At 48.1% G+C, this 12,500-nt stretch overlaps 1 protein-coding gene across 1 annotated transcript in view; it reads left to right on the top strand.

The window, feature by feature from the left end:
- brsk2a (BR serine/threonine kinase 2a) overlaps window positions 1–12,500 on the top strand; it is a 334,316-nt gene that overhangs the window by 221,664 nt on the left and 100,152 nt on the right. The window contains exons 6-7 of the mRNA XM_063196348.1: window positions 4,035–4,063; window positions 10,830–10,864. Of these exons, the coding sequence (XP_063052418.1) occupies window positions 4,035–4,063; window positions 10,830–10,864 (64 nt within the window). The remainder of the gene's footprint in view (window positions 1–4,034; window positions 4,064–10,829; window positions 10,865–12,500) is intronic.

Here is a 12,500-nt window from a genome sequence, read left to right as displayed (position 1 = left end):
CCCCTCGCACATGTACCTTGCATGCACCCTTACTCACTCACAGGTATAGCACAGTCATACACGCACACCTAGGCACACTGGCATGTAGACACGCACCCACGTACGCACGGGTCCACTCATGCACACAGCGCTCCAGGTCTCCACCTGTTCTGCTGCTCAGTGTTGTGTGCCAAACATGGGCAGGTTCAAGTGGAGCATGCGCTCTGCTAATGACCCAACCCTGCTGCCTCACCAGGCCCCTGCTGCCTCACCAGGCCCCTGCTGCCTCACCAGGCCCCTGCTGCCTCATCAGGCCCCGAGGCCAGAGGGAGTAACTCAGGGCATTGTGCACGGCGGTGGCAGAGAGACTGGATGTATACTCTTACAACCTCTGGTGGTGGTGGGAACTCCTCTCTTCTATTATCTCCTCTCCTCTTCTCTTCTCCTCTTCTTTCTCTCCTCTCCTATCTTCTCCTCTCCTCTCATGTCCTCTCCTCTCCTCTCCTCTCCTCTCCTTATATCTTCCCCTCTCCTCTCCCTTCTTCTCCTCTCTCCTATCCACTCTTCTTCTTCGTCTCTCCTTCATCCCACCTTCTCCGTGCTGTCCTCCTCCCCTCCGCTCTGCTCTCTTTCTTCTCATTATGAGTCACCCTTGCCTTTCATCTCCCACTCCTCTGCCATGTCACCGTGCCATGGAGAAGAGCAGAGCGGAGAAGAGAAGAGCAGCCGTGGGAGGATGAGACTGATGAAGGGAGGAGAAGGAGGAGGAGGAGGAGGATGAGAAGGGGAAGAAGGAGAGGAGGAATGCCATAGAGGGAGACAGGAAAAAATGAAAAGGAGAGAATGAGAGAGGAACAGGAGTGTGTGAGAGAGATATGGAGTCAAGGAACAGCATGTGCGAGCGCAAACATAATGTGGGACATGTGCGCAGAACTTAAAGACATACAAACATTTTGGCGGAATGACACTGCGTGACAGAGGCAGAAAGGAAAGGGATAAGTGCTGAATGGAAGAGAGAGACTCACAGACAGACAGACAGATAGACAGATGTACAGACGGATGAGAGACACCACACAGTGCATAGCGGCTCCTCTCAGCTGCTCTCTCTGAAGTGCATTGGCTGCGTAGTTTCTCCGAGTTTCATCATGCCTGTAGAGAGACGTTGGCACGACTCTGGCTCAGCGCCCTCACAACCCAACTTACCCCCCCGTCCCACACACACACACACACACACACACACACACACACACACACACACACACACACACACACACACACACACACACACACACACACACACACACACACACACACACACACACACACACTAGCCCCCCACCCCTGCCCCACCCCCACGCTGCCTGGCCGTGACCACTCTTTAGAAGTCTGCACAGCACTTGGCTCTTTGGCCAGATCTTTGATTTTTATTTATTTATTATTTTTTTTGGACAGAGTACAAAGTTTCAGGCATGTTTGAGCTCCTTTTCGCCCCCATTCACCCCAAACAGCAGGTGTTAAAGAAGAGATTTCTTTTTGGGGAAACTCAATAATGACCTTGAGCACTCTTAAGTGTGAAGGTCATCAGGTTTCATACATAAATCTGTAATCTCTCCTCTTGTCTGCGATTACTCTACCTTTACCGACAATGGAGCTGATTGGGAGGGCATTGTGCGCCATGCGCTAACAAATGGGCTATTGTATTCAGGCCAGGCAGGGCATTCATTAGTATGTTTGTCCCTCCGTGTCTCTCTCTTCCTCCCTCTATCCTCCTTTCACACTCATTCTACCCCCTCTCTCATCCTTTCCTATTCTTTTCTATTCTTTCTCCTTCCTCATCCCACTCATCCTTTTCTTTTCTTCCACCCACTTCACTCTCTTCCTCTTATTCTATCACTATCTACCCCTCTCTCTCTCTCTCTCTCTCTCTCAGTCTCTCTCTCTCTCTCCTTCCCCTTCTCTCTTTTCGCCATGTTGAGCAGATTGTGTTTATCCCCACAGTAATCCACCATGGCATGGGCTGGCTGACAGTCCAGCCTCTCTGCAGTGGTTGTTCCCCACTAACTGGCGTTTATGGCAGCGGTAGTGAACAGCAGAGGAGGTGAACATCTGTGGGCTCCGGAGAGAGAGCGAGGGGCGGCCGGCCCGGCGCGCCTAATTTATTTGAACGCTTTCCATGTCCGGCCCCGATCCCTACACGCGCCGCATGTGGCGATTTTTAGTGCTCCATATTAAATCGCCATCTGCACGCCGAAATTGCTCAATAATTAAGCATAATCTATTATACGGCGCCTATTACAAATGACAACATCAACAACAAAAACCTGTTTAGTGTTTCTGCAGAGGTCTTTCCACACAACGCCAGGGCTGTCCACGGAGGACGTGCTAGGGGCATGCACTCAGATACACACATGTCAACACACACACACACACAAACACACACACACACACACACACACACACACACACACACACACACACACACACACACACACACACACACACACACACACACACACACACACACACACACACACACACACACACACACACACATGTGCTTTCATTACAGTGCTTGGCTGGAGAACCCTTGTGCCCAGGTTCCACAATTTCTCTTTTTTTCTCTTTTTTTTTTGCTCTCGTTTTTCTTTTTTTTCCAGTAGCGCTGCTGAGACAGAACTAACAAAAAAAGATCTTGAGCTGACCTTTGGAGTTAATGATCAGGACCCAATAATGATAACCGAGCTAATCTAGAAGACAAATTATCTCCCTGTCAAATATCCAATTTGGATTAGTGTCAGTCTCGTGCACCTGCTCAACCTTGGACGCCGGACGGACGCACAAGATGTTGGATGTTGTGTCAGAGGTTGCTCGCTTTCGCCTTTTCCTTTTTTTTTCATTCTTACACTTTTCAGCATCACTTCCCCTCCCTCCCTCCATCCCTTCCTTCCCCCTCTCCCACCTCTCCTCTCCCCTCCGCCCTCCGCGGGGCTATTTTCTCAGTCTGGTGAAATGAGCTACATATTGTACTCCATTAGCATGATATACCTCCCTGCATTACTGTTAATTAGCAGGCAGTGGGGAAAAGCCTGGTGACCTGCGGAGGAAAGGCAAACAGAGCGCGGAGGGAGGCGAGGAGAGGAAGAGGAGAGGAGGAGGAGGAGGCAGCGGGTCAAGATGAGAGATGTCGGGGAGTGGGGGGTATGGAGGGTGGGGTTGGGAGGTGCATGTGCGGGGTAGTGAAGCAGTGGACTAGAAAGTGATGTGCAGTAGACAAGGAGTGTATGAGGGAGTGTATGTGGAGGGTATAGCAGAGTAGAGGGAGACGTGTGGAGACAAGATAATGGGTGGGGGTTTAGGGTTGAGGGTGTAGGTGTATGTGGGTTGGTTTACAGAACCAGGGGTATGAGGAGGTGGAAGGTGAGGCGTGCCGCGTGTAGGTAGTGGTGATGGGGGGGCATGTACCCTGTATGTGGGGGGTTAGGGTAGCAGGGGATGCGAAGACTCACTGGCTGTGGACTTAATGAGCTGGTGTGGTTTCATTAGCTCCCCTGCTGACCTTACCCCTGCTCAAATCACTTGCTAGTTTCACACAACTCCTGATGAAGTGCTTGCACACGCTCACACACACACACACACACACACACACACACACACACACACACACACACACACACACACACACACACACACACACACACACACACACACACACACACACACACACACACACACACACACACACACACACACACATGCACCCAGGCATGCACATAGACACAGACACAGAAACGCACACAGAAACGCACGCACGCACGCACGCACGCACGCACGCACGCACGCACGCACGCACGCACGCACGCACGCACGCACGCACGCACACACACACACACACACACACACACACACACACACACACACACACACACACACACACACACACACACACACACACACAGGGCTATCAAAGCCAGTCATGGAGTGCTGAGGGGTAGAGAAGGGGTACATGCGTGTCGTGGCATCGCTTGGTGTGATGTGTGTGATGTGGCGTGCTGCAGCAGAGCGCGGTGTGGCATGTTGTGGAACGGTCTGGTGGGGTTCCACATCGCCTGGGGGTCACTCCACGCCAAATCAACAAGAGCCTGCGCACTTAGGTCTCAAAAAATTCTGAAAATATTACCAAGTGTACCCATGGTACTTTAGAGAAACACTGTAAATTTATTTGAATGTAAGATGTATACTCTCCATGTTACAGCCAATTTTACTGGGGGAGGGGGGTGCCCATTTTGTTCACACTCTTTTTTTTTGTCAAAGTTCACAAGCCCGTAGCTCAATAACTAAACCATGTAGGAAGTTCAAATTTGGCATGCTGGTACATAGATAGGAATAGTTTGTTGCAAAACTGTCAGTTTTGGTCTGTATGATCCTGCATCGTCATGGCATTCCCTCAAAGATGATACAAATTGTACTGGAGTTTTTGGCTGTGCTCTGTTTAGGCCTTCAGAAGACATATTTGTGCCCAACATAGCCTCTTGATTTTTTCCCCTTGTAGAGACAAGTAGGAACACTCTCATAAAAATCTATAAATAGAAAGGAAACCCCATTAGTGTTTGACCAGAAGACCTCACAAGTCTGACAAATCATTTTGGGTGTCATTTTCAGAGCTCCAGAACCCCTTGTGGGATTGTCCACAGATTTTTATTTTATTTTTTTCTTCATTCTCCATGAATTCTTCTTTTTAAAAATGCAAATGAGACTTGTCTTATGTGATGTTTTCTTTTGTAATTTCCAACCTGAACATGGGCAACATGCACATTCAGGGCAATATGTTTTCTATGCGTTTCTTCCGCTGCCATCTGCTGGTCAAAAAAAGTAACAACATGACTCCTTGTGCCTGACCTACTGTCTCTTTTGGTGTGCGAACCTGCTCCCACATTGAACGCTCCTGAAATCATTTAAATTGAAAGGGATACCTGCACCCCTGCACAGGGACTCTCGGGTGATCATGTCTGGGCAAAATTTGCATTTGATTATTTAGCCTTTACATTAAATGTTATCGAAATCATGTTGCTCTCTTTTTGCATTTTGCCCATGTATAGGGTGGAAATTACAAAAGAAAACATCACATAAGACAAGTCTCATTGGCATTTTTAAAAAGAAGACTTCATGGAGAATGAAGAAAAATATAAAATAAAAATCTGTGGACAATCCCACAAGGTGTTCTGGTGCTCTGAAAATGACACCCAAAATGATTTGTCAGACTTGTGAGGTCTTCTGGTCAAACACGGATGGGGTTTCCTTTCTAGTTATCGATTTTTATGGGAGTGTTTCTACTTGTCTCTACAAGGGGAAAAAATCATGAGGCTATGTTGGGCACAAATATGTCTTCTGAAGGCCTTAACAGAGCACAGCCAAAAACTCCAGTACAATTTGTATCATCTTTGAGGGAATGCCATGACGATGCAGGATCATACAGACCAAAACTGACAGTTTTGCAACAAACTATTCCTATCTATGTACCAGCATGCCAAATTTGAGCTTCCTACTAGGTTTAGTTCTTGAGCTACGGGCTTGTGAACTTTGACAAAAAAAAGAGTGTGAACAAAATGGGCGCCCCCCTCCCCCAGTGAAATTGGCTGTAACATGGAGAGTATACATCTTACATTCAAATAAAGTAACAGTGTTTGTCTTAAGTACCATGGGTACACTCAGTAATATTTTCAGATTTTTTTGAGACCTAAGTGTGCGGGCTCTTGTTGATTTGGCGTGGAATGACCCCTGACGTTTTGTGGTGTGGTTTGGGGCGCAATAAAGTGGAAAATGGAGCACTACGGATCTCCGATGGACGTGCGTGCGTGCGGTATGCTTGCATGGATGGCCGGCTTAATTAAATAGCAAGGCGTGGCGGTAGAGGGCGACCCGACGAGACCTGTCTGCCTGTCTGACTCGCACAGAAGTAGGTCAAGCCTGAGAACCAGGAGACAGAGCAAGGCAACATCAGAGAGGGGGAGAGAGGAAGGCAGAAACAGACGCAAAGTGGAGAGAGAGAGAGAGAGAGAGAGAGAGAGAGAGAGAGAGAGAGAGAGAGAGAGAGAGAGCGAGAGAGTCTGAGAGTGTGAGAGAGTGAGAGAGAGGTTTGCACTCATTTATTGTAAATCATCATCGCCAGTTAAAAGTGTACTTAAAATGACATGGATTGAATTCCGTGAGAGAGAGAGAGAGAGAGAGAGAGAGAGAGAGAGAGAGAGAGAGAGAGAGAGAGAGAGAGAGAGAATAGGAAAAAGGAGAAGAAAAGGAAAAAAAAAAGATACAAAGACAGAGTAGTAGAGATGCAGAGACCGACAAGAGAGAGAGGACAGTGAGTGAGAAAGAGTGTGAGTGAGAACGAGTGTGAGTGAGAACGAGTGTGCCTGTCTGAGATATAGGGAGACAGTAAGTAGAGAACCAGGAGCACAGAGGGAGGCGAGATCAGACAGGCAGGAGGGGGAAGAGAGAAACGGACAGAAAAAAAGAGATAGGAAAGAGGAGATGCAAAGAAAGGCAGAAACAGAGAAAAGGAGTAGAGGATTCGAGAGGAGAGTAGGAGAAAGTGAGAGACGACAGAGAGTGAGGAAGAGAGCTTGTCTGAGATACTGGAAAGAGAGGCAAGATCAGAGAGGAAAGGGGGAGCAGGAGGGAAAGAGAGATAGAGAAACAGACACAGATATAAAGTCGAGAGGAGTGGAGACTCAGAGAAAACATAACATAGAACAGATACAGAGAGAGGATTGGAAGGAAATAGATGTAAAGACGGAGAAGGAGAGAGAGATAGAGTTAGAAGAATAAAGACACAGAGAACAAGAGAGCAAGACAGAGATAATACATCGAGGGAGAGAAAGATGGAAAGATGGGCAGACAGAGAAGAGAAGTACGTAGGGTACATACAGACACAGACAGAGAAGAGCAGACAAGAAGGGATCCACACACTGACAGGCAGGGAGGGAGGGAGGAGAGCTGCTCTGATCTCTGGCTGCATCTGAGGATCAGCGGACCTCTGACCAGGCAGCACAGCCTTTGGCTTGGCAGCTTTCACAGCCCTCACAGCTGGGGCTCGCAGACAGAAGGCAGCTGCGTGTGTGTGTTGCCTCAAGCCTCATCTCTCTGTGGCAGTGGCGACGTATTACAGTAAAGACGTTTGCTATGTTCATTTACTGTGTTTGTCGATAATTTAAGGTTTTTAAGGATTCATAAGGATTTATCAGCGTTACTTGTCGATGTGTTTTGGTGTCATGCCAAACTTCGGCTGGTTCACTTTTAAACATGCGCTCAGCTTATGAACCTGAGTGATGTGAGTGATTTTCTCTTCTCTTCTCTTCTCTTCTCTTCTCTTCTCTTCTCTTCTCTTCTCTTCTCGTCTCGTCTCTTCTCTTCTCTTCTCTTCTCTTCTCTTCTCGTTCCATCTCTTGTCTTCTCGTTTCATCTCTTCTCTACTCTTGTCTTGTCTTGTCTTGTCTTCTCTCCTCTCCTCTCCTCTCCTCTCCTCTCCTCTCCTCTTCTCTTCTCTTCTCTTCTCTTCTCTTCTCTTCTCTCCTCTCCTCTCCTCTCTTCTCTTCTCTTCTCTTCTCTTCTCTTCTCTTCTCTTCTCTTCTCTTCTCTTCTCTTCTCGTCTCGTCTCGTCTCGTCTCGTCTCGTCTCTTCTCGTCTCGTCTCTTTTCTTTTCTTTTCTTTTCTTTTCTTTTCTTTTCTTTTCTTTTCTTCTCTTCTCTTCTCTTCTCTTCTCTTCTCTTCTTTTTTCTTCTCTTCTCCTGGGGCCCTTTGCCTTGGCATCTAGACTCAGCCATCACAGCTGGGGCCCGGAGACAGAAGGCAGCTGTCTGTGTAACCCCTAACCTGATCTCTCTGTGGCAGTGCATGGTGTACTTAAGGCTTTTGCTGTATTCACTTACAGTCTTTTGTTTGTGGAGACTTAGGGGTCTTTAGAATAAAATTGCTGTGGGTTGGATGGTAATGTGTCAGCATGTATGTGTGTGTTTTCTTTTGGGGGGTGTGTGTATGTCTGTGTGTGTGTGTATGTGTGTGTGTGTGTGTGTGTGTGTGTGTGTGTGTGTGTGTGTGTGTGTGTGTGTGTGTGTGTGTGTGTGTGTGTGTGTGTGTGTGTGTGTGTGTGTGTGTGTGTGTCTGTGTGTGCGTGTGAGTTGGTGTCTGTCACGGGGATACCGAAGTCAAGTATTCCTAAAAGAAGACCCATTAGTGAGCCCTGAGTCTTTCTCATGTGAACTAGCCGATGTGACAGTGCCATATGGCTTTCTGGAGAAACAGTCAGACCACACTAATGACCTGCAGTGGACATGAGGGCCCTCCCGCAGGCCCGCACGTATACACACACACACACACACACACACACACACACACACACACACACACACACACACACACACACACACACACACACACACACACACACACACACACACACACACTGGAGTGCAGACGGGCCATGTGCTTGAGTGGGGTGCTGTTGGCGTGGCTGAGGTCTGTACTGGCAGAGCTGGTGATGGTGTGGAGTGCTGGCCTCAAGATGAGCCCTCAGATGGTGCCATGTCTTCTTCTTCTTCTTCTTCCTCTTCTTCTTCTTCTTCTTCTTCTTCTTCTTCTTCTTCTTCTTCTTCTTCTTCTTCTTCTTCTTCTTCTTCTTCTTCTTCTTCTTCTTCTTCTTCTTCTTCTTCTTCTCTCTTCCTTGCCCATGTCTTCTGTCTTCATACTCCCCCATCTACCGGCCAGCAGCAACATGGCCCTAGTCTTAGGAAGCATCTGACCCAATGGCACTGACCCCAGCACACTTGGCACATATACACACACACACATTCAGTTACACATACGTAGTAGTGTACACACACACACACACACACACACACACACACACACACACACACACACACACACACACACACACACACGCACGCACACACACACACACACACACACACACACACACACACACACACACACACACACACACACACACACAGAGCAAGAACAAACAACCAATGGCAATGACCCCACTACACTTGGCGCTGCTCACAACACAAAGTCCTGCCAACAGTACAGCAGCATCTGCAAAGCCATTTGGCCCATGGAGGGGGAGAGAGAGAGAGAGAGGGGGGGGGGAGAGGGAGTTTAGGGGGTTGGACAAAGAAATCTCACAAATTGGCCAGACATGACACTCCTATTCTGGGTCAGCCGTGTGTTGTTTCAGACAGAATAGGAGTCAAGTGGATCATCCAGAGAGATTGTCATGAGGATGACACACGCACGCACGCACGCACGCACGCACACTCACATGCACACACACACACACACACACACACACACACACACACACACACACACACACACACACACACACACACACACACACACACACACACACGCACGCACACACACACGCACGCACACACACACGCATGCACGCACGCACACATGCACACGCGCACACACACACACACACACACACACATGCACGCACGCACGCACGGAAACACGCACACAAACATTCACTCTTCTTGTTTTTGCCATGAGAAATGTGAAGCGGTGAAGTGGTACTTCTTGTAACCGACCACATGAGTGAGGCAATAATGATTTGGCATGGCTTTTCCACATGCACTCCTTTTTGTTACCCATTACCCCATTTCACTTTTTTGCCACAAGATGTGTGAAGTGCGTGATGTGTTTACTTTTTGTTTCGTTATCAATGACATGAGTGGTAATAGTGATCTGGGGTCCGTATCTCGAAAGCCTCTTTGCTAACGACGGTAGCAACGTCCTTCGTAAGAGCGACTCAACTCTCTCTCGACAGCGATGCTCATCACTAAATCCAAGGGAATGGTGAGACGGTCTTAAGACGGTCTTAAGATGGTCAGCAACGACAAGAATCGAGAAACGGACCCCTGGCGTGGGTGTTTTCCATGCCCTGGCGCTTGGGCAGGAGCATAATGAAATGTGCGACCAGGCAGGTGAAGGGGCCGGGCATGCCGAAATGGTGACACTGCAGCCACACCGCGCTACATTTTTGTTTGTGTTTATGAAGTAGTAATAGATTCAGTCTGAGGCGCGTCGCAGGATTTGTTACAGGATTTGCTTGTGCTGGCAAAATAAGGTGTCTGCCAGCCAGCGAGAGGTGTGAAGATGTGTGTAGCGGTGTACCAAATGTGTGAGGCAGTTCTCTTTTTGTCTACATATGGGGGGGAGGGGGGAGGGGTGTTAATAAAGCTCATATCTTGTCTGTCAGTGGATAAAAGAGCATAGTTTCACTCAAACCCAATCATTGAGCTGAGATTGAAAACATGCACCTGTCATTTCCTACTTACTCAAGAAGTTCTGTTTTCAGGCATTTGTTTTCATCACACATTTATCAACTAACCACTGGCTCTATTGCTTTGTATAGAAGCATATTAGAGTATAGTATTGGATGGCACAATGCACACCAAATACCAAAACAGTCTAAAGGGAAAAATACAAGTGGCCACAGCTGTTATACAGTATAGTATAGTATAGTATAGTATAGTATAGTATAGTATAGTATAGTATAGTATAGTATAGTATAGTATAGTATAGTATAGACTTCTCTACTGTACAGGTGCTTGGATTTTATTTTGATACTCAATAGTTGAAATGAATACTATGGATTATATGTTGTAAATTATAGTGTAGCTGTAGTACAGTCTTGTCCAGTCTTCTAATGGTGATATTGGCTGCTGGTTGAGGTGTAACACTGGCCTGTATTCTCTGTCCCTCTGCCTTTGGCTGGCATCCACCTCCTGCTGAGTAGTGTGGTGTGGTGTGGTGTGGTGTGGTGTGGTGTGGTGTGGTGTGAGGCGACCCTGTCCACTGCCCCCGGCTCTGCCCTTGTGTATGCCAACCTACCTGCATTATTAAAGCGGCCCTGTCACAAAGGCACAGACACATACTGTACTGCTTGCACGCACGCACGCACGTGTGCGTGTGCATGTGTGTGTGTGTGTTTGTCAGTTTGAGTTTTTGGGACACGAGGTGGTCTTTATAAGCCATGTTGTTGGATCGAATTGGGGTCTTGTTATCAAGTTAGGTTGCTAATTGGATATGTGTATCCACATGTGTCAAGACTGTGTGTGTGTGTGCATGCGTGCGTGCATATGCGTGTGTGCGCGTGTACGTGTGTGTTAACTGTTGAAGAGGAAGCCCTCCAGGTTTCATTGGAGCTGCAGGATTTGCCTTTGCCTGCTGGCTTTCATGTTGTCATATTCCCATCACTTCTGTTCTCCTGGAGCTAATTACTGTACCCGACTGTGAACACAGAGAGAGAGAGAGCGAGAGAGAGAGAGAGAGAGAGAGAGAGAGAGCGAGAGAGAGAGAGAGAGAGAGAGAGAGAGAGAGAGAGAGAGACTGACTAATGAATCCACAGTCAGAGCCTCTGAGATCTGGACGTGTACTACACCCTCCCTCCCACACCCACACACGACCCACCTGACCTCACTCTTTGCTTTCCAACAACTTGGACTTCATCTTAGCTGCACTAAAGCCAAGGGTCCCTAGTGACCTAGGCCTAGGCTGTGTGTTGGCTAGAATGGATGCTGTCTCAGGTACAAGGACGCTTGGAGGACCTTTCAGATGGCCAGGGGTACCTCAGCACAGCAGGGCCACACTTGCTCGAATAGCCAAGTGGATCTGAATGAGAAAGATGGGGGAAAAAGGAAAAAATACAGAAAAGAAACAATAGCTTCAATGTCACTTTTATAGTAGAGGTCACCTGTTCCTATGTTATCTGCATTCATGTCACATGCTCTTGTGTGTTACCACTTGCCCAGGTGATGAGTGGAGGCAGGGAGAGAAGGTCGGAGAGTCTTTTTTGGTGTGTGTGTGTGTGCGTATGCGTGTTTGTGTGTGCGTTTATGCGTACGTGCGTGTGTGTGTGCGCGTGCGCGCGTGTGTGCATGTGTGTGTTTGTATTAGGGGGGTACAAAGGCGGTCCTCATCACGACAAACTGCATTGATGGCGAGTGACAGGAGCGTTCCTCTAAGAGCATTCACCGGGACAGTGACAAGGATCGGAAGCGACCGCCAAGACGTAGCAGACCGCATGCCCCACTGCTTTAGCGAAGCTTTTCTTTTCCTCTTTTTTCCCCCTCTCTTTCTCCCTCTCTCTATCTGGTCCAGAAACAAGGCCGATTTCATAAGCAGCAGTTTTTTTATACTCCTCCTCATCCTCCTCTTCTTCCACTTCTGCCTTCTACTACTTTTTCCCCCTTTTTTGGGTTTTTTCCGTTCCGTTCTATTCCTTTCAGCTTGACCGCTCTTGTCAAACTCGGTGTCCCCTCCTATGAAAAGCAGAGGCGGTTGAGTTGAAGCTAGTGAATGTGTGCGACTACCGATTTAGCTCCGGTGGCTTCCGTGAGTGCAGGTAGCAGTGGTGGTGGATTGGTGAGGACCTTGGGGTGTGTATCATCCTTCGGATGGGAAGCCATGTGAGGGCCTCACACACACACACACACACACACACACACACCACA

This window comes from Engraulis encrasicolus, chromosome 4 (genome assembly GCF_034702125.1).
Source record: "Engraulis encrasicolus isolate BLACKSEA-1 chromosome 4, IST_EnEncr_1.0, whole genome shotgun sequence".
NCBI classification, from domain to species: Eukaryota; Metazoa; Chordata; class Actinopteri; order Clupeiformes; family Engraulidae; genus Engraulis; species Engraulis encrasicolus.
The sequence above is the reverse complement of the archived record's forward strand: the minus strand, read 5'-3'. Positions and strand labels throughout refer to the sequence as shown.